General features: G+C 44.2%; 1 protein-coding gene across 16 annotated transcripts in view; it reads left to right on the top strand.

Moving 5' to 3' along the window:
- TEX36 (testis expressed 36) overlaps positions 1 to 21130 on the top strand; it is a 47985-nt gene extending 26855 nt beyond the window's left edge. For 4 of the 16 annotated variants that reach the window (XM_082423238.1, XM_082423240.1, XM_082423234.1 and 1 more), the window contains 4 exons: positions 1763 to 7470; positions 16896 to 18176; positions 19445 to 19525; positions 20518 to 21130. In XM_082423238.1, coding sequence (XP_082279364.1) covers positions 18063 to 18176; positions 19445 to 19525; positions 20518 to 20814 — 492 coding nt within the window. In that variant the 5' untranslated portion in view covers positions 1763 to 7470; positions 16896 to 18062 and the 3' untranslated portion in view covers positions 20815 to 21130. Of the gene's footprint in view, positions 1 to 7; positions 11449 to 16895; positions 18177 to 19444; positions 19526 to 20517 lie in introns of those variants that run through there. The other 12 variants (XR_014252999.1, XR_014253000.1, XM_082423244.1 and 9 more) reach the window with 11 other exon arrangements.
- Positions 21131 to 21396: the final 266 nt, after the last annotated feature.

The following is a 21396-nucleotide window of genomic DNA, read 5'->3' on the forward strand; positions in this document are numbered from 1 at the left end:
TTGTACCTGATGCCACTTGTCTGGAATGGGGGGCAGGCTAGGCAGAGCCAAGCGGCCTCTACACAAAAAGGGGCAGTGGGCTTCAGTCAGATCTAGGGAGGGGCTGTGCTCTGAGCAGGTATTGAGATGCCTCTCTGCTTCAGCCCTCCCAGGCTCTCAGCTCCAGCTCCAACTTCAGCCCCATCCTGTACCACCCTCTGTCCGCCAGGGTTCAGCGGGAAACAGAGCTCACTCCAGACGGTTTAGTGAAAATGCGTTAATGAAGGCATCACTCATGGACACACGTGGGACTACAAGGCTTTGTCCCTACCACCAGGGGACCAAAGGCATAAGGGAGGGAGTGGTGTTCTGGAGCTCAGTGAAGACTGGAACTGGGGCAGAGGTGGAAGGAAAATAGAGGTTACCAGAGAAATTATGCCAGAAGAGGAAGGAAGTAGGGAAGAGATATCCCAGGTTTTCCCTCCTTTCTCTTCTCCCGCGTCCTATCACTCAAACCTGCCAGAAAGCCAGAAGGCAAAGGAGCCCAGGTGATGCTGTTGGCAGGGTCAGCCCTCTGGACAAGTCAGACAAGGATGGAGAATGGACCAGGGAAGGGGGGCAGGTGGAGAACCCCTACCCACATCCTATCCTGACCGGCCGGCAAAGCCGCCTGTGCTCTGCAGTGACCAGAGTCCACACAACTGCTGCTGGGAGATGCCTCCCTCTGAGGGTAGCCTCAGCTTGGGACCTGCCCAGACCCCAACGTGCGCCCCAGATCTGGCGGGGAGGCTCGCATACACCCACACTCAGAATGAGCACGGAAACTTCTCCCAAGGCCAAATGGAAATGGCTTTTGGATTACACACCGTTTGGCTGGATTATCTGCACCATTGCCTCCGTCCATTACTGAGGAGAGCCAGGAGGGTCTGGACTGTCCTTGGAGTTCCAGGATGACCTTGTGGAGAGCTGATTACAGTCTGTGTGCGGAAAAAGAAGATGTTTGACTGTCATTTCTTCCCTCTCTCTGGTTCAGCGAAGCTTGATCTTTGGCCTGTGGCTAGATCCCATATTGAAGAGCCTGTCACTGCTGGCGATTTTTCTTGGAAGACCTCAATTCAGACCGAAGCAAGCCTTTCCATTAGCAAAGCTGTGCAGAATCCGTAATTGCCTTTGAGACTTCCAGGCTCCCCGTGTGGTGCTCGGGGGGCCCCTTCTGCACAGCACTCCTCCTCGCCCTCAACCCACTCACATGCCACCTGGCTGCACCCCCCTACCTCCAAGTCATAAGAAGAACAGATGCCAACACAGCTGCATGGGGTCTCATGTCTGAACCAGGAAGAGAATGAAAGGCAGAATCCAAGGTCAGGGCCTGGGAGAATCCTGGAGAAGCCATCTTTGAGAATTAGGATGTCTTCTTGGTGGGCTTTTCTGGTTGGCCCGGAGAGCATCTGCCTCTGCCACAGCCTCCTTTACATCCCAAAGCCCCGACTCTATGGAGAGACCTCCAGAGCCTCAAAACGGGTCCTTAGCTCTGGTCCTGCCCATCTCTGACTTCCTAGGCCCCCTCCTCCTTCTGCCCTCACCACCACTGAGTTCCCATGGGCCTCTTGACAAAATTCGTGCACTTCGGGGGACCACTAACATATAGTCAAAAGAGCTAACATTTATTTCCACCTAACTATGTGTCAGGCACTTTTTTGTGTGCATTTGACCTGTATCAATAGCTTCAATCCTTACAATAACCCAAAGTGGTAGGTACTAGTCTTTTATTTCCATTTTACAGGTGATAAAACTGATGCACAAAGAGATTAAGTAACTTGCTCAAGATCACACACCAAGTAAGTAGCGGTGCTGGGGTGCAAGCACCCCATGCTGTGTTCTCACCCACCGGCCAACGCTGCCTCCAGACGCCATCCCTGCCACTGCTTATACATTTCTAAATGCTGGAATTTTTGTTCTGCAGAGAAATATTGAGAATATTGAGAAATACAGAGAAATATTGAGGTATTAGCATTCAGGTGGCTTTTGCTTTACTGTACAACTTAGAGAACACACAACAGATAATTCAAGACACACTTTTAAAAACTCTGTTTTACTCCACTGGATTGGGTTAGAACAGAGGTTGGCAATATTTTCAGACCAAAGAGTCCAACTGCACTAAAATCCAGAAAACATGGTCAACAAAGATGCAGGATGAAAATGCCTATTTTGTTTAACAGAGAAATATGTTACTTTATGTTAATGATATTGATAGGGTGATTAATAATGGAATAAATCAAATATGGAAGTTATCAACTCTGGTCCTTAGGACTGAGCCTTGGCCTTGATCACTTGGCCAGTGCCCTTGGGGCCTGCCTTAACCCCCTGTCAGGTGGAAGTCTGTCAGGTGATCTATTAACTATAAAAATTAACGCTTGTATCGAAGAAATCATGGCAAAAGCTTTTCAGTAGTGGAGAGGAGGGGTATCCCAAATTGACGTGATCTACCTTTTTGGGGTCTGATTCCTGAGGATGCGAAGCACTGAAAGTTTCAGATTGTGTTCAGAAGAACCCGTGAAGACGTTTGAGCATGTCTTAGCATTCCTGCTTAAAGATCTCAGCAGCTAGAGAGCTTCCAGAGCTACTGCTGGAACTTGGAACTGCATTATTCCTCGTTGTTTGACTTCAAGGTCTTACTCTTAAAAGTCTGGGTTAAGGCCAAGGGTCATGCTGCTGCTGACTTTAAGCTTTATATGATTTTACTTTCCATAATGCAAAGCTTATTAAGGTGGATTCCACTAGAGCTGACGGGGGAACTTTGCCTGCCACCAGGGTGGAATGAAATGCTTCTTTGGAAGTGTGGACGCATTCCTCATTCAGGCCGTGGGCCCTCTAGAGTATGAACCACTGATAATTGACCGTGGTACCTTCAGCACCTAACGCAATGTGGAGGATTGCCTGTAAAACACTTTCCTGGAACACATGTAAATTCATGATTTGACCATAGTCAGTCTAGCCCTCTCTGCTCTAAGCAGACATCACAGATTCTGTATACTTTATAGCTTAATTTACATGCCCTTCTCCTTGTCCGGGCCTGAACTGTTGCAAGACATTGATCGTGCATTACTTGCTTTGCTATACCTTCTTTTTAAATTCTTTTAGCTTTGTTTCCTACCACGATAGCAAGACATGCTCATGGAAATTTGGAAAAGCTCAATGAAGAAAAAAAAGAAATTCAAATAATTCTAAAATTTTAGTATAACTTTCCACTTTCCATGAATACGTATGCACATTTTTACAAAAGAGGATCATCCTGTAGAAGTATTTACCTTTCTTTTTGACTGTACAATGCAATGTAAACATTTTTCTGTTGTCATTCTTCTATGTTTTTCATGACTGCATTGGGTTCAACTTTATGTTTCGATTTTTTTTTTCTCTAACAAATAGTATAATGAGCATACTTCGGGATACATCTTTGTGCAAACATGTGGGTATTGTGGTAAATTTTCATAAGTAAAATTACTGTATCACAAACATGGATATTTTTAAGGCTTTTGGAGAGCTATTGCAACCAAATCACTCTTTGCTGCCAATAGTAATTTCTTAATTCTTGGTCCTGATGTCAGTGCTGGCAGCATCGCTGGACAGTGTCTAACGTGCTCCTGGCTGCCCAGTGGGGTATGTGTTGCCAAGAGCTGACCTTTGTAGATGCGACTTTCTGCTTCAGTGGTCCTTTGTTCCTTACAGATGAACTGGTCTTTAAGGGTTCGATGCTTCCCATGGCTTTCTGTTCAAATGTCTCTTTTAAAATTGATGTTGAATGCAACCTCCAACTGGAGATTATGTACTGTCTGTTGCTCGATCACTCAGCTTCCATTCTTGTGGATTTCCCACTGAACCAACCTCATTGATTTCTCCTCAAGGATGGCCTGTAGGTAAGGGCTCTCTTACCTGAGAGTAAGACCTTCTCTCTAGAGGCCAACTTTGTGAGGGCTTTGCCATTTGGAACTATTCTACCCACAGGGATTATTTTGCCTTAGACAATGCCCTGCTCTCCAGGGATGGCCATGGGGATCTTATCGGGAAGGGAGTTGAGGTGTTTCAGCAAGGCAGTTTTTTAAAACTGGGGTCTGACTGTTCTCTGCGGCTTTTTTGGATGCCAGCAACAGTTGGCCACAGTAGGAGATGCTCACTGGAATGTTCCCGGGCTGTCCGTGCACAAGTCCCAGCTGCTCTGGCCAATGGGAAATGAGAGCTAATTTGCTCTAAGGGCCCTAATTGGCTGATGGTGCAGTTCCGTGCCTACTATTTTAAGGCTGTGTTTCTGGCCCCAGCTTGGCAGGCTTGCTTGAGACATCTGGCAACAATGATCAGAATGCCTCTTTTTTTCAAGGAGGCTCACCATCGATTCATCTATGGACTCACAAGGAAAGTCTCATTTAGTAGAGCCAACATGTTTCAAAGAAAAGTATATTTTCATTAACTAGCCTCAAAGCAGTAATTACATATTCAGAGAACTCAGTAAAAATTTATTTCTAAATATTTGGCAGTGAAATGTTGAAGGCAGCGCGTGAGTACGTGTGAGTGCGTGTGTGTGCACGCACACACGTGCCTAACATGTTGCATGTGTTTTAAATAAACCCAGCATCTAAAAGGAAGCAGGAAATACAATTGTAGCCTTTGAAATTTAATTTTTAGCAACAGGATGTGTTTCTAAATACTGCTAATATATCAAAAGGAAAATGTGCGTTTAAAGGCTTTAAAATTGTTATCAAAGCAATTGTAAAGCAAATGAGGTGGCTTTTATTTTTTATTTTTTTACAATGGTGGCGTCTGAACACTGGAAACCAAATTTCAACCGAGGATCAAAAGCAACGGTGACGTCTTTGCCTGAGATGCAGCTGAACTTCGATACTCCCGCAACCTGATTCACAGTTTATGATCACAGTTATCACAGAACCATTAAAAGCCTCTTAACTTGAATTCCCACAATTCCTTGAGGGCAAGGGCAAAGAGAGAGCAACGTAACTTTGAATGTAAATGTAACACAAGGTTCGAATGGAGAGAATCTCTTTTAATTGTGCCAGCGGAAGAAGATGTCGTATGGATGCATCTACCCTAGCAGATGGCTGATGTAAGAATACAACATGAAGTCTTAGGAGGCTCGGGATGTTATGAAAATGATTTCTCTGTGAAGCGACTGGTAAAGTGTCCGCCCGTTCCAGACCTCTTTCTGGGAGGAGGAAGAGGAGGTGACTTGTTAAAATGTGTTAACTGCGTGGTGGGTTGGCTGGACAAACGCTATGCGGTGTCTGATCGAATCAGCCTGAAAAGAATCCTCGGCCCCATTCAGTGGGAGCCAAAGCCCAGCAACTGTCCAAGCCCTCATCATGTGAGAAATCTGATTTCATGTTTTTCCACCCTTCAGTGCCTTTGCTGACATTTCCCCTAACAATGCTGTTATGTGCTGTACAGCTAGACAGTGCAGTCAATAAGCTGTCCTGAGACTTTGGATAAAACGGAGGGTTCTTATCTCACTGCAAAACAATTAGAGACCTCGTGCAGCCGTGAGCTGTGTGCATACCAACATACCAACGACGGTCTGTTCCCAAATTTCTGAGCCCTCCCTGGAGAGATACACGCCTGCACATTAGGATGCTTGCTCTAAATGGTCCACATGCGTGTGCCCCTGGCGAGCTGGACGTGGTCCTTGTCTCACCTTTGTGAAGGAGGATTGGAATCACCCGAGGAAGGAAAGCGCTCTCTCTCTGCCATCTCCAGCACTGGTTCTGAAATAACTAATAACTAATTCCAATCAGTCCGTCCTCACCTCATATGAGTTCCTGCATGAACTGCCCACATTCACTGCCCAGTTTGATCTTGTTCCCACAATAGAGAAAGCAAATGGCTTGGTCCAGAGGGAGTGGGTTATTGACTAAGTACTTAATTAGGCACACAGCCCTGATGGGGTCATTCTCCCACCGTCAAAACGGACTGGACCGTGGCATGGCGGAACCATGAATTTGGTTTACTATCATTTGCCTGAGCCACCGTTGAATCAGTGGGGTAGGAATCTAAATGAAACGTTAAGACAACCACACTGCAGCCTGTTTATATAACTGTGCAAAGAAACAGCATGTGTCTCAGGGTCCTCTGGGGGAAAACCTTCTCTACTTCCCTACTTCCATATCAGGCACACTGAGGTCGGTGTTATGCCTTCTAGAAAGGTTTTAAGCGCCGAAGGGAAAACCTCCTAGGTAAATAGGATGTAAACTCTTTTAGCCTCCTACTTGAGTTTCCAGATCTTTAAAAGTCTAAAAGGACAGTGAACCTTGTCCAAGAATTAGGCTGCAATTCTTCTCTGTAGGTACAAGGTCAAATGGGCCCACGGGTGCCCTGAATCCTCTGTCTTTTCACAGAAAGACCGAGAAAGTCTCAAGCACCGACCAGGGCCTTGAGATTCTCCAGGGTGGTGCTTCTCAAACTTTATGTGCACACAGATCACCCAGGCGTCTTGTTAAAATGCAGATTCGGATTCACTAGGTCTGGGCATGGGCCTGAGACTCTGCATTTCTAATAAACTCCCAAGTGGTGCTTGGGTTGCTGGTCCAAGGACCACACCTGGAGCAGTGAGGCCTTGGTGGTGGGAAGGTTCCTTACCTCACAGCCAACTTAGAAGGAAGTAGGGAAAAAAAGACCTTGCAAAGGCAACATCGCAAGCCTTGATGCTGTGTACATTTCCTATTTGCCTTTTCAAGGCACCCCCGGTGGGCAGAAATACTCTGGAATGTGAAGAAAGAGCAAGCAAGAAAGGACAAATTGGTGGTCATCCACACCATTAATGGAATTGATGAACCTCGGATCGCGGTCGAGCTGGAGAAATTGGGGTCTAACGTCAGGACTCAGCCCACGTCTGTCATTTATGACTTTGTCTTCTTATTATCTTTGTAACAAGGCTCTTTTATTAGCTCACAGTTTGCTGCCAAGTTGATGAAATCGCTGTTATGTTTTATGGCACACGGTAAGAGGAGAGGAGATTTTAAAAGACCTACAGATCTCTTCTTCGTTGAGGGACCTCGCCTCCTCTCTCTTCTCCCCGCGTGGGATGGAGATGAACTTACCATCACGTTCCAAGGCACTGTTCATTTCCTGTTCAGCTGAAAAATATATATTTATTTGGCTGTTTTGCTTTACGATTGTGGAGGCTGGCATTTTCCATTCCAGTGCTCTCCGTTCTGAACCACACTTGTAATTACTGCTGTCTTTTATTCTGTGTCTTCGGAGGACTGTCCCATTCAAACTGTGAGAGGACAAAAGCTGCTGTCTTTCCAGGGGGTGGAAACAATAGCATCGAGTCTTCACGTAAACCTCAACAAACACGGAAACACAGAAGTGAAAATAGGAATAACAAATGCATCCAGTGGAGAAATGGAAATCAAACTAAACATTTCTGCCTGTCTTTTTCAGAATTTGGAGAAAGAATAAACTCGGCACGCCTGCTGCATCCTAAGGGTGAGTCTTATTTCTAAGGTGATTTTTCTAAAAAAGCCAAAGTTCTCAACTGGTGTGTTGTTGTTACCTGTTCCTCAAGTCTCTGTCTGCTACCGATATTGGCCAGCTGGTCAAGGTCACAAAGGGCAAGGTGCCTGTCCACAGCTCTCGGATGGCCTGGAGGCCCTGAGTGGCCCGCCTTCTGCTTTTTCGTCTATCATCTCCACCCTGCGTGGTCCTCTGACCTCCTTTTGGTTCCTGAGTGAGTCAAGCTCCACCCAATATCAGGGCCTCTGACGGGCTCTCCATCCACCTGGCACGTGCTCCTCATCACCTTCCTGGTCACCCTTCAGATTCATGCAGGTCCCACTGTCACATGATCTTGAGCACCCAGTACCTCTCATAACTATAACCAATTATCTGGGTGGTACGTCTGTCTCCCCACAAGAGAGCCAGCTTCGTGAGGACAGTGACAGTATCTACTGTGACCTTCACTGTGTCCAGTACAATTTGCTAGATTGCAGCAATTTTTTGAGCGACCAATTCTCCAAGTTATCAATGAACCAAAAGCTTCTCTAGACATGATTTGAAAAGTTTATAGCAATTCACGTTTCAGCAAGGTTATCAAAAATTGTCATTACCTGGGCAATGTCTCACATCCTTACCAACTCATGCGTGTCAGCAGAGTCAAGCGTTTTTATAAATGTTACTGTTTCTACCTTTCAACTGAACAAACTTCCAGGTTGGTCAAGTTCTCCTTCTTGTCTTTCAATTCGTCTTACTTGTCTTGATCCAGGAATTGTTTTCTTGAGTGGAAGGGAGAGAGGTGCAGTTAATTTTCCAGATAGTTTGCAATGTAGGGTAAAACAAACAAACAAACAATGTGCTTCACGTGACAGATGCCTGAGTACTTTTCAAGATGATGTGCAAATGGGTTGTGCATCCATTGTAATTTCCATGAGTTCCGTACGAATCATGAACCATAATAAAAACGTACAATTGAGTCACCTCAATTCTGTTGCTATTTGCAGAAAGAATCCAGATAGTTTACCTTGCAGGGTGAAAAGAAAATGTGTTTTATAATTCAGATGCCTGAGAATTTCTCAGATGCTCAACACTTTACGTGCAGATGGCTCGGCTTTTCCCGTATGCAAGTTAAGTCGTCCGGGATTTGTGGACGTGAAGGTGGATGTGAAACTTTTGGTGGCATGATGAACTGCAGCATGCCTGTTTGTGCAGGTCTGAGAGTTGTGCGGGCAGCACACCTGGGCACGTGGCCGATGCGTGTGTGAAAACACACCCGTGGTTCCACCACTTTCTCTCCCACCAAAGACAGCAAATTGCTAATGAAAACAAGGAATGGCACAGTGCACTGAAAACACATGGAAGAGATAGGCACAGCTGCTTTTCATAAGGTCCTTAACACTTCAGATGTAAAAGATCTAAAAGTCAAAGTACACAACAGCTGTCATTTCGAAAAATACATTGGGTGGAACAATTAGATACAAATGTTGTAAATAGCTGACTGAAAATAATTTTTGGTTAATCAATAATTGGGGGTCCTAGTCATCTGATGTATTGGCAAATCCATGATTTACTACTTACGAAAAACTGATTTTGGTGATTGTCTTACCGCTGTTTGAACACAGCGCTGACACACAGTGGGTGTTCCGTCAGTATTTGTTGAATGAACACGCCCATGTCTCAGCACTGCCTTCGCAGCTACCTTTAACAGGCGGTGTTGCAACACTGCATTCCGAGCAGGGCCCAGCTCGTGCAAAGACCCAACGCAGGATGGAGCGCGACCCCCCCGGTGTTCTCAGCCCCAGTGATCTTAGTGCCCTGAGTGCTACAGAACTGGTTTTCAGAATGGGTCTCCAAGTTCAGCTCAGTAATTCAAACCTCTGAAAAGAATAACATCAACAATGAACAACCGCACCCCAATCTGCAGCTAGGAAATCCTAGCTGAAGAAAAATTGAATTTCATTTTTCCTGGCCGGGTTTTCTTTATTTGCTTTTGATTTTCTTGGACAAATTTTTTAGAATTTTAAACAATCGTTCAAAAGGGGAAAATTGGAATACACCTTGACCAGTGATTGTATACCTTGTTTAATAGAGCATAAGACAATACAGAGGAGATGCAGAATATATTTAGAAACGAGATTTTAGATCTAAAGGATTTTCCGCTCCATTGGTGGAGACAAAGGGAATGTCTGTGAAATACTATGGTTTGGAAATGGCACTGTTTCTAGGTTTTTAGTCTCAGTCTTCGGCTCCCTGCCTCCTTATTGCTTTACTTTCAGTCTCTTGATGTGGGAGAAGCAGCATTCTGCACTCATCCTTCCCCTCCATTTGTGCAGAGCTCCCTGGCATGACATCTACTGGGGAGGGAGGGCCACCGGAGGAGCACATGATGGCAGTCATTTGACCCCTGGCCTGCCAGAGCTCACAGTGGGGAGGGATCATGGCTAAGAGGCCCAGTTTCATGCAGATTAAAGGGAGTTAAAAGCAATCCTAGAAAATTCACTGCCCAATAATTTAATGTGGTCAGGGAAGTGCAGTGAAACGAATCCTGTTTGATGCTGGCATTGAAATTGGCCTCAGTACATCTGGGTTCTAGTTTAGACTTTGCTACAAATTAGCTATGTGACTATGGGTGAGTCCCTCCACCTCTCTGAGACTCCCTTTTCTCATCTGTAAGTGGAGATGTTTACTAACACCTGCTCAGTTTCAGTCCGTGTTCCACCTCAGGCATCTCATCCAGGAACACACCTCTCTGGGCCGTCGGTGCTGGCCAGAGGAGAGGTCCCATATCACTAACCCGGCAACTCTTGTTAGGACACCCTCGCCGATGATTAGGGGAAGAGGGGCTTGAGGACACAATTTCTTAGCAAAAAAAAGAGAGTTGGACAGATTCTTCCATTGGTGTTTACTCTTATTTTCACATGGAGTAGCCAAGAGAATTGTCAAGACACAGAATTTATAAAAGGAAGGAAGGAAAGAAATGAAGGAAGGGAGGAAGGAAGGAAAGAAGGAAGGAAGGAAGGAAGGAAGGAAGGAAAGAAGGAAGGAAGGAAGGGAGGTAGGGAGGGAGGGAGGAGGGGAAAGAAAAGCAGAAATCACGTGACTGAGTAGAAGTGAGGCAGGACTTGAGTGTCCGGGCCCCAAGAGGAAGGCCAGCTCTCTGGAGCCACCTCTGCAACTTGGGAGACGCCAGGTGGCCCTCGAAAGGCTTGCGAGCCCTGGAGCTGTCCCGTGACCCGGCGCCCCCTCCACTGGGTACGTGGCTCTGTTTCCTCATTTGTAAACCCCAAAGGTTCATGGAGAAAAAGTAAAACACGTGAAAGCGCTCAGCACAGCACCGGGTATTTAATAACTACTCACGATTGCTGCTTCGTCATGGCCTCAGCAGTGGGCAGTAAGGGGAGTCACAGTGAGTGATTTGGGACATGCAGGCAGCCAGGAAAGGAGCACGTGGGGAGGCCTGAGGCCTGGCTGGGTGTAGACAAGGCAGAGTCAACTCACTTCTCTGAAAACTAAGAGGTTGGAGTAGATGGTTACCATGAGGATATTCAACTCAGAAGTCATCAGAGGATTTGGAGGGTACAGAGTTCGCCATTGTCTCAAGACTGTCTGGTCCACACCTGTGTGACCTGTGTGTATGGCTTCCTCACCTGGGACCTGGAGGCTTACACACTGGGGAGCGACAGCTGCAAGGGACCCGAGGCAGGAGCCCTTGGGGGGCTTGGAAGACCCGCACTCCTCCCCCATTGTGATGGGTGGGCTCTGATGCTATGACAACAGGGACCACTCCCGGACTTCCCCTCCTGGTAGAGGCTGAGAATTAAAGATCAGGAACAAGGAGGAGTGGTTTCCCAGGTGTAGAATTCATGAGGCGATGGAGGGATAAGAGAGCCAACCTCAGCCCCCTTCAGGTTCCTGTAGAATATGGCCAAAGGGAGACGCTTCAACCCACCTTTAGACAAGGATGGAAGATGGGTAAGAAGGATGGTGCCCTCTCTCATCTTTCTCAGGTCACGTGGGTGTGGTCAGGACACAGAACTGAGTTCGGATCCCACTTCTGCTACTTACTATAGTATGACGTCTGACAAATCACTTCACCCAGCCTCAGTTCCTTCATCTGTGAAATGGGAATCTCATAGTATCCTTGGGAGGACCAAATGAAATTAATCTGAGTATAAAACGCTCAGCAGGCTGGCAACTTGTGACTGTTCACTAAGCAGTAATTGGTATGTGCCCTGCTTTTTCTCTTTTCTATAACATCTATCTTCTGACACACTATATAATTTATTATATAAACTCCATGAGGCTGGTTATCTTTGTCTTTTTTTTTTTTTTTTTGTCTTTTTTTTTCCCCACTGGTTGTATCAGAGAAAATTGTGGTACTCGGCCTCTTCTAAAGCAGTAATACATAGAAAATTTTTTTAAAAATTTGTTTGTTTAAAAGGAAAAAGAAAAATGGAAAACATCTTGGAAAATTTGCGCCTGAAGGCTTTAAAAACCCTAAGCAACTTAGTCTTTCTAAATCTCAGTCTCTTTGTCAAATGGGAGCATAATATACTAAGGTTAGAGGCCATGGTGGGGATTAATGAGATAATTCGTACAAAGGTGCTTAGTATAATGCATGGAAACATAGTAACCACTCAATACTTGCTAACTATTATATAGATAATATATAATATATGTAATATATATATGTATATATGTCCACCATGCAGAACCCACAGATACTGAAGGGAAACTAAGGGACCTGAGCATCCTTGGATTTTGGTACCCACAGGGTGGGATGGGGGGAACCAATCCCCCACAGATTCCAAGGGGTATATATTTATACTGATATTCTTTCTTGTATACCCTGCTCCATTTCACAGATTTAAAGTAATGAATGGAAAATATTCACAATAAAGTAGTAAAGTATATAAAAATAAGAATTCAGAACCAGTTTAAATATACTTTAAGAGGCTGAGACTGGGAAAGTATGTAACATAGATATGCAGGCCATATGGCCTAAACAGTAGCTATTTGGACATCAAATTTGACTCTGAGTTTCCTGGAAGCCACAGTAAAATGGGAAATAACGTGAACTACATACACTAATTGGTTAGGAAGAGACAACGTAAGCTTCTCAGACTAAATAGCTTGGCCTCTTTTTATCACCTACAGTATCAGTTAGGGCTGTGTTTGAATATTATAAAAAGCTGACTACAGTACCTTATCCAGACAGGGGTCTGTGTTTCTCAAGTAACAATCAGTCCAGAGGGAGGCAGTTCAGGGCTGGTACAGATGCCCCAGGGCGTTGTCAAAGGCCCAGGTTCTTTTCAGCCTCCTGTCCTGTCATCCTTAGTGCAGTGTGTCAACTCAGGCAGGTAAATGAGAGGAAAGTCAACGGATAAATAGATGGAAGGCACCTGTCAGCTAAGTCGGCCCCTTTTTCTGGGGGAAACAATCTCTTTCCCACGAACCCCACCCACAGACTTCTGCTTTCATTTCAACTGGTCACATGGCCAATTTAGCTGCAAGGGAGTTTGGGGGGGTATTTTTTAACCAACCACGTTGCCACCCCAAACAAAGTCAGGGTTCTGTTATAAGGCAGAAATCGAGGAAGAACATTGCATCTCCCACTGGTGTCCCAGGAAAGTACCTGGGCCCAGTTTAAGTGGGGAGCCTTTGGTGTGGGTCCTTTCTGCTGCCGGCACCTAAGAGCGTAAAGAGACTAGTGCTGACGTGAAGTTTCCCAAAGTAACTTGTTGGGAAAATTAAAGAAATTGTTGGCTTTGCGTCAGCAGCAGCCCCTTTGGGAGACTAATTGCCACATTGGAGGTGACAGTCATTTCGCAGTTGACCTTGCTGGTGGTAACCTGGCTGTTGCTAGGTAGAAAAGGCTCTCTGCACACACTTTCACCTTCCTATTTAATATTTCAGTCACTGAGTGATTGAATGCAGCAAAAATTTCACTGCCAACTAGTTAAAAAGCTGTATTTCACGGTTACAATATCGAACAGAAGGGTTTATTTCACAGCTATCACGTTATAGCCATTAAACATATATTTTAAAAGAGTGAAGTTAAAATGCTGGAGCCATTTATTTTTTTACAGTGATTTAGTCCACAGACCTGCAGAATACAAATGAACTCAAGTCAGTCGTCCTTTACCTGGTGAGAGGGATCCTTCGTGATGCAGAAAAACTCTCCACCTTGGCCTCATTTTCCATCACTTGGAAAATCAGATTGGAGGAGGGGAAAAGGGAAAGGTTCTGAGTCTGGAGGCCCTCTGTATTATTTATATTTACTTAAAAATTGTTTAAAAACATTAAAAAATATATATAATACAGGATGAATTAGAAATGTATAGGTTGATTTTGAAAAATTTCTGGGATATATTGTTAAGTGAGAAAAGCAAGGTGTAAAATAGTATGTATCATATGGTCCAATTTTTATAAAGCAGTGTAAGTCCCTTTTGTAGGTACGGGTGTTTGTAAAGGATCATACGAGAGCTATTGTCATTACTATTGTTATCACTGTTATCTGGGGTGTTGGTGGGGGTGACAAGAAGGGGAAGGAAACAGAAACCAAAAGTTACTATTAAATTATAAAAAGGCATTTATTGCAAATCAAAGCCACAATGAGGAATCACCTCACACCGGTCAGAATGGGCATCATCAGAAAATCTACAAACAATAAATGCTGGAGTTATAAGTAATAATCCTAGTTATTACTTCAAAATGTATATCTCAGAAATAACTAATTTTCTTGTCAACTGCATTATTATGAACTTTCATCAAATCTTTAACCGTGGTCATTTTTAAGTCTTTTGTCATTTACAGACAGTTCTGGGTGTACTCTGATGATTTTGCAAATATGTTCCTATAAAAGGGTTTCATCTTCAAGAAATTCATGGAAAAGACTCTGACAAGTACAGGTTTCTGGTAACTGACTGTACTGCTGAACTGAATGAATAAGCATTTTCAGAACTCTAATGAAAAACTGATGAACTCATAAAAGTGCTAACAAAAGATCAAGATGAAAAAAAAATTAATTACATGGGACTGAGTGAACTGATGAGGATGAGTATAATTTTTGTGACTTTCTGTCTGAATTAAAAAAAAAAAAAATCCCACAAGGACTCAGAGGCAAAGAATATACAAATCAATTTTCGCTGCAAAGTAAAGGAGCTGTTACAGTGGAGGATTACTGGACTGAATGTCAATATTATGACATAGTATGAGTGTGTTTCATGTTTGGTAATTGCAATCATTGTTGCTTTTGTTGTGGTCATCCATGTACAATGCTTGGTGTCAGTCTATTTATCTCTTGTAAAAATAAAATACAGTGTGTGTGTGTGGAAAAAAAATAAATAAATAAATAAATGCTGGAGAGGGTGTACAGAAAAGGGAACCCTCCTGTGCCGTTGGTGGGAATGTAAATAGGTGCAGCCACTATGGAGGTTCCTTAAAAAACTAAAAATAGAATTACCATATGACCCAGCAATCCCACTACTGGGCATATACCCTGAGAAAACCGTAATTCAAAAAGACACATGCACCCCAATGTTCATTGCAGCACCAGTTACAATAGCCAGGTCATGGAATCAACCTAAGTGTCCATCAACAGATGAATGGATAAAGAAGATGTGGCACATACATACAATGGAATATTACTCAGCCGTAAAAAGAAACGAAATTGGGTCATTTGTAGAGACGTGGATGGACCTAGAGACTGTCATACAGAGTGAAGTAAGTCAGAAAGAGAAAAACAAATATCATATATTAACCCATATATGTGGAATCTAGAAAAGTGGTACAGATGGACCGGTTGGCCGGGTAGAAGTTGAGACATAGATGTAGAGAACAAACGTATGGACACCAAGGGGGGAAAGCGGGGTTGGGGGGGATGGTGGGATGAATTGGGAGATTGGGATTGACATATACACACTAATATGTATAAAATAGGTAACTAATAAGAACCTGCTGTATAAAAAATAGATAAATAAAATTCAGATAAAAAAATAAAACAGAGAAGATCAGAAAAATAAAAAGGTCACATTTATAATTTTATAAATTTATAATTTTTGAAGCCACATTTATAATACGATCCTATATATGCAAATTATGCATATATATGGGTGTACAGTTGCACAAGGATGCATGACAAAGTTGGTCACCAGAGAGTTAAGGGGAGGACTTCCCTGGTGGCGCAGTGGTTAAGAATCCACCTGCCAACGCAGGGGACACGGGTTCGAGCCCTGGTCCGGGAAGATCCCACATGCCGCGGAGCAACTAAGCCCGTGCGCCACAGCTGCTGAGCCCGCATGCTACAACTGCTGAAGCCTGCGTACCTGGAGCCTGTGCTCCGCAACAAGAGAGGCTGCGACAGTAAGAGGCCCGCGCACCGCGATGAAGAGTGGCCCCCGCTTGCCGCAACTAGAGAAAGCCCTCGCACAGAAACGAAGACCCAAAACAGCCAAAAATTAATAAATAAATTAATTAATTTAAAAAGAAAAGAAAAGTAAAATAGATTAAAAAAAAAGTTAAGGGGAAAGAGTGATGGGATTTCAAGGGAATTCTACTTCCTTCCTTATGTTTTTCTTTATTGTTTGAACTTTTAAAAACCATAAGCATGTATTACAACTCTAATCAGAAACAAATACAATTATTTTCGTTGGAAAAACGAGACAATTAGTAGATGCGCTTCATTAAGAAACATATAAACTACGGCAAAAAAAGTGTTCTTCCTTCCCTGGTGCCCTCCTCCGAGGTGACCCTGTCGCTCGGCCGTGGAAGAGCCCGTCCACATGATGGTGTGTTGGTTTGTGTGGTTGTCTCCTTGCCCTTGATCCCGGTTCCTACTCTGCTCGCCCCACAGGCAGCTATTCACACGTGTTTAATGGGAGTTCTTTTACTGAGATGTGTTCTTGTAAATTATGTATTGTTGTTTTGTGTGCATGGATTATTTACTTACATAAATGGTGTTGGGTTATAGATCTCATTTTGTTTCTTCTTTCCACTCGACACTGAGTTCTCTGAGGCTATGTGTCATCTAGACGATTGGTTCTCCTTTTCTCTGCCAACAATGCCCCACCAAGTATACCACATAGATGACATAATCTCTCTACCTTTTGACATAAATAGTAGCATACTAAATGCATTCTTGTGCAGAAATTAAACAAAAGCCATACTTATATGTGCAGTTATATCATGACTTGAGAAGGAATGGGAGAGAATGGCAGTGTTAGCCAATACCATTATAATCCCAAAGAGAAGGAAAGACTGGCTTTGGGTGTGACAATGGGTTTGGTGGACAAGGGAGGGGACAGCTGTGAGCAAAAATAGAACCTGCCAACAGCTATTGTACACTCTCTGGGTGCGTGCATTTTCTCCTTTAATCACATCTACCCTATCAAGTAAGTATTGTTATTTCCATTTTACAGATGAAGAAACTGGGGCCTGGAAAAATTGTCTCTTGCGGAAAGCTGACCTCGTGGGAGAGAGAGCTGGGATTGGTCTCAGGGCGTTTGGATCTACTCTCTGTGACCCACCACCACATTATGCTTCCTCCCTTTTCAGGAATTTTCGCTAAGAGTCAGGGTCTTGCCTTCTGTTTGTATTGTAGTTTCCATTCATATTCCTCTCCTTGAGATCCCTGCTTCAAAGTCCACTTTGTTGGGGTGGCTTTTAAGAGGTGCTGTTTATATAAAATTGGGGTGAGCTACAGTGGCTGTCAAGCACCACTCGCATCCCTCTTCTGGGGGAATTCGGGAATGGACTACTTGCGCTGCTGCTGAAAGTGTGGCCTGGGAGGCCCACCCCTAGATATTCCTTGGCTGAAAAGAGCTGCTGCCCCAAGGTCACTTCCTGGGTCCCCACCGTCCTCTTCTACCTAGTGACTGATTGACAAAGGCTCACAAAGGCCCAGTCCTCTCACTCCATCAAGCTGACTCTGAGAAGGCATCCCATGTCTAGAGCTCCCTGTGGGGTTGGTCCAGGCCTTTGTTGGGACTGCCTCCCTAGGCCCAGTCCTGTTTCCTTCCCTTCTGTTCATAGAGAGATACTAAAGCCCACCCCCAGCCATCCAAATAATCTTCCCACCCTCTACCATTCTACATTCTCCATGGAGACTCAACGCGACCCTTCTCTCCTCCCCTTCCCCGTGTCCTAAGGTCCACTTCATACCTGCAGGAGGTTGGCTCACCCCTGTGAACATGGGCTGAATCCTTGGCCCCAAGTGCAGAGAGCTCCCTTACCACAAGGAAGATCTCAAATAATACATTGTCTCCTCAGAGTACATCAACCCCCTCTCACGGGGCCACACCCTCCTCACCAGGCCTCGGAAACATTTCCAGGCTCCGAGCAGCAGGGTGGCCCCTGTAACTTGAAACAACCGGCAGTGGTGGCCTCGGGCCATGACAATATTTTTTGTCTTGGAAAGAATACTTGAAAATTACAAAAATTATGCCATTTCCATCGCATGCCAGAAGCACCCAAATTGCATTTTAATCCCTTTACAGAGGAAGCCCTGATACTTGGCTTAGAGATTCAGATGTGTCTGGTTTTAATCAAGGCGTGTGCTGTTTTTCCAGTTCCCTCACATTGGACTAATGCAAAAGACACCAGAATCCATCACACGTACCATGTTAAAAGAGTCCAATAGTCCACGTTTATCTCGGCAAGTGGAGGAGAAGCTACCGCCAATCTACAAAGTGCGGGAGAAGGTGAGTCCTGAGAGCTGGCCACGTGCCCCCCTGGCTCTTCAAGGGGGTGGCACCGCTGCCACCAGACAATTCTTTCTCGGAGGGAACTGCTCACTTGCCCTCCCTGGACCCCTAAATTCTGGTAGCATCCTACCTCATACACTGTTCAGTACGATACCTCAAATAGTCTTTAGAAGGAACTACCTCTGGTCCAGACAATAAAGTTAGGCTCCTCTGTGGACAGAGTTCTTTTCTTTTCTTTTTAAAGATTTTTTTTTTTTGGATGTAGACCATTTTTAAAGTCTTTATTGAATTTGTTACAATATTGCTTCTGTTTTATGTTTTCGGTTTTTTTTTGGCCGTGAGGCATGTGGGATCTTAGCTCTCTGATCAGGGACTGAACTTTTACCCTCTGCATTGGAAGGCGAAGTCTTAACCACTGGACCGCCAGGGAAGTCCCTATGGACAGAGTTCTTAACATGCACATTCTTCCTTGCTGGCCAGTTCATGAGCAACTTTAGGGACGTGAAGTGGCCGGAGGGAGAAACAGGGTTAACTTCACATTTAGCCGCCCTGAACCGGAGAGCTCTGGTCTACTAGGATCCTGATTGGGCAGAAGAAGAAGATGGCCTCAAAATTCTTTTCCAGCTTTCAATTCCATGCCTACAGACTTTCCCTTCCTTGTCTCTCAATAAGATGTTTTAAAGAGAATTTTTTATGATTTTCAGCAAGCTGGCAATAAGGTTGAGTTTCAAAACCTTGAGCTGATGCACACACCCAAGACCTCACCCTGTGCCGTGTGTGCCATCGCTGTCGATGGATTTAATTCTTCTTTTTTTTAATAAATTTATTTATTTTATTTATTTATTTTTGGCTGCGTTGGGTCTTTGTTGCTGTGCGCGAGCTTTCTCTAGTTGCGGCAAGCGGGGGCTACTCTTCGTTGTGGTGCGCGGGCTTCTCATTGCAGTGGCTTCTCTTGCTGCGGAGCATGGGCTCTAGGCACATGGGCTTCAATAGTTGTGGCACGTGGGCTCAGTAGTTGTGGCGCACAGGCTTAGTTGCTCCATGGCTTGTGGGATCTTCCTGGACCAGGGCTTGAACCCATGTCCCCTGCATTGGCAGGTGGATTCTTAACCACTGTGCCACTAGGGAAGCCCTGATGGGTTTAATTCTTACTTAAAGGTCACTTTGCCTCCTCCGTCTTCCTTCCATGCCACTATAGGTCGGTTCTGGAAGCATACTGGGGTTCTGATGTGTGCCTTTTTATCTCTTCCCTTGCTCTTTTCCAGCAAGCAGTAAATAACAACTTCCCCTTCTCTGTACACGACAATCGTCACAGCTTTCAGAACTCTGGATTCTACCTTGACTCTGTATTTCTCTCCAAGTTGCTAATAAAATGAGCGACATTAGGGCTCTTGATTTTCTGAGACATGTTGAAGATAGAGGACTGACCTCAAAATTGGAACAAGATTAAAGCCTCATAACAGGTTACCAGGGGGGAAAAAAGCATAAAATTCTCGGAGTCCCACGTAGCTTTCAAAATCTGCACCAGCCTTCCTTCTGCCTAGGTTTTTGTGAATTTCATGCTCATCAATGTGCTTTCCCATAAACTGTCTCATTTGTGAGCTTTCTTGTGAAGATCTGTCATGGGAGGGACGGATTGCCTATGTGTGTCTCTGAATGGCAGAGCCAGGATCTGTGAGGAGTCAAAGGAATGGATGGGGAGCTTACATGATATAAAGAAGGACGTCCTAATAACTGCAGTTGTCTTTTCTCCGGAGGTGGTGTTTCCCCATCACTGAAGAAAATAAAGTCTGATAGCACTGGTTAGTGGTGGTTAACAAAGCACCGGGCAACGAAAAGAGATTGCAAGCGCATATGTAATTTTAAATTTTCTAATGGCCAGTTTAGTAAGAGTTGATGAGGAAACCTGTGATCAGAGACCCAAAGGTGCTGCTTTCTTCATTGGGAATCCTTTGGGATGGGAAAGAATCTTTGGATCTCTCGGTGTAAGAACCATCCCACTGAGTGCTGGAGATGCAGCCTGGGGTGGATACGCTGAGGAGCCACCTGGGTGCAGAGAACCTACTTGGGGTCCCAGGGAGTCCAGGCTGTGGTCTCTCCGGTTCTGCCCTCCATGTCTCTAGAAGTCCAGTCCTCTTGGTGGGAGTGGAAGGCTGTGAGAACCAGGATGTTGTGAGTGTCAATTTATAGCCTTCAACAGGTTGATAAAGGATGTCTCTCGTAAGGGTGGTCATGCTGTGCATTTAGAGATAGGGTGTCACGAAGGTGGTTTTACTAAAGACATCTGAACTGTGTGACTGAATATTTTTCTCCTAACCTTCTTGTGATTCTTCTCCAGGGCCTGGGATGTAAGAAGATCTCCCCAGAAAAAAGGCAACACATTTCAACAAATTTCAATCTTTGGGCATGTGACTATGTTCCATCTTGTCTCGATGGCTTTTCAAATAACCAAATATCATATGTCTGTCAGGAAGCTGTGGTGGTCCCAATTTTCACACGCTTTCCAAGACATTATAATGAGTTATGGAACACTTTTAAATTTATTCCCCAGCAAAGCTATACAGAGTATCTGAAAAAGAATCCAAAATTAAGGTTCATGATTAACAAAAAGGCTGGTTCTCCACTGGAGCCCTAACCCTTCCAGAAGGTTCTTGATGAGTTTTGCAATATTGTTATTTCATCGCACATTCTAAAAGTATGTATTTTCTGATCCAGCACTGAGGTTTGACATAAGATTTGTTTAGGATTAGAGAATATAGACTGTATGTGCCTCAATGCTGAGGTGAAGTTTTCTTGCAGTGATAACATAAAGAAACATAAAGTCCTTATATAGAGAAACCAGAAAGGCAACAGGTAATGTTGCCACTCCCCCACCTTTAAAGTATTTTTATGGTTTTAATAAGGTTGAAAAATATTCAGGTCCTTATAAAATAAAGATACGTGATGACATACACATTTTAAATGAATGTGTTTTAAACAAAAATGTGCTTAAATTTTGAAATTGCCACATTAACTTTTGGGAGAGGTTTTAAATTACATAATTAATATAGGCTTACATTTTCATCTTGAAATTTCAAACAAACAGAGAAAGCAGGAGTCCCCTTTGATTTCACCACATCTCTAATCCTTGTCCTGTCCCCAGAAGAAAGCTAACCATTTGTTTTGTTTTGTTTTGTTTTAATTTGTTTATTTAATTTATTTATTTTTGTCTGTGTTG

Source organism: Balaenoptera physalus (genome assembly GCF_965194825.1).
Source record: "Balaenoptera physalus genome assembly, chromosome: 14".
Taxonomy (NCBI): domain Eukaryota; kingdom Metazoa; phylum Chordata; class Mammalia; order Artiodactyla; family Balaenopteridae; genus Balaenoptera; species Balaenoptera physalus.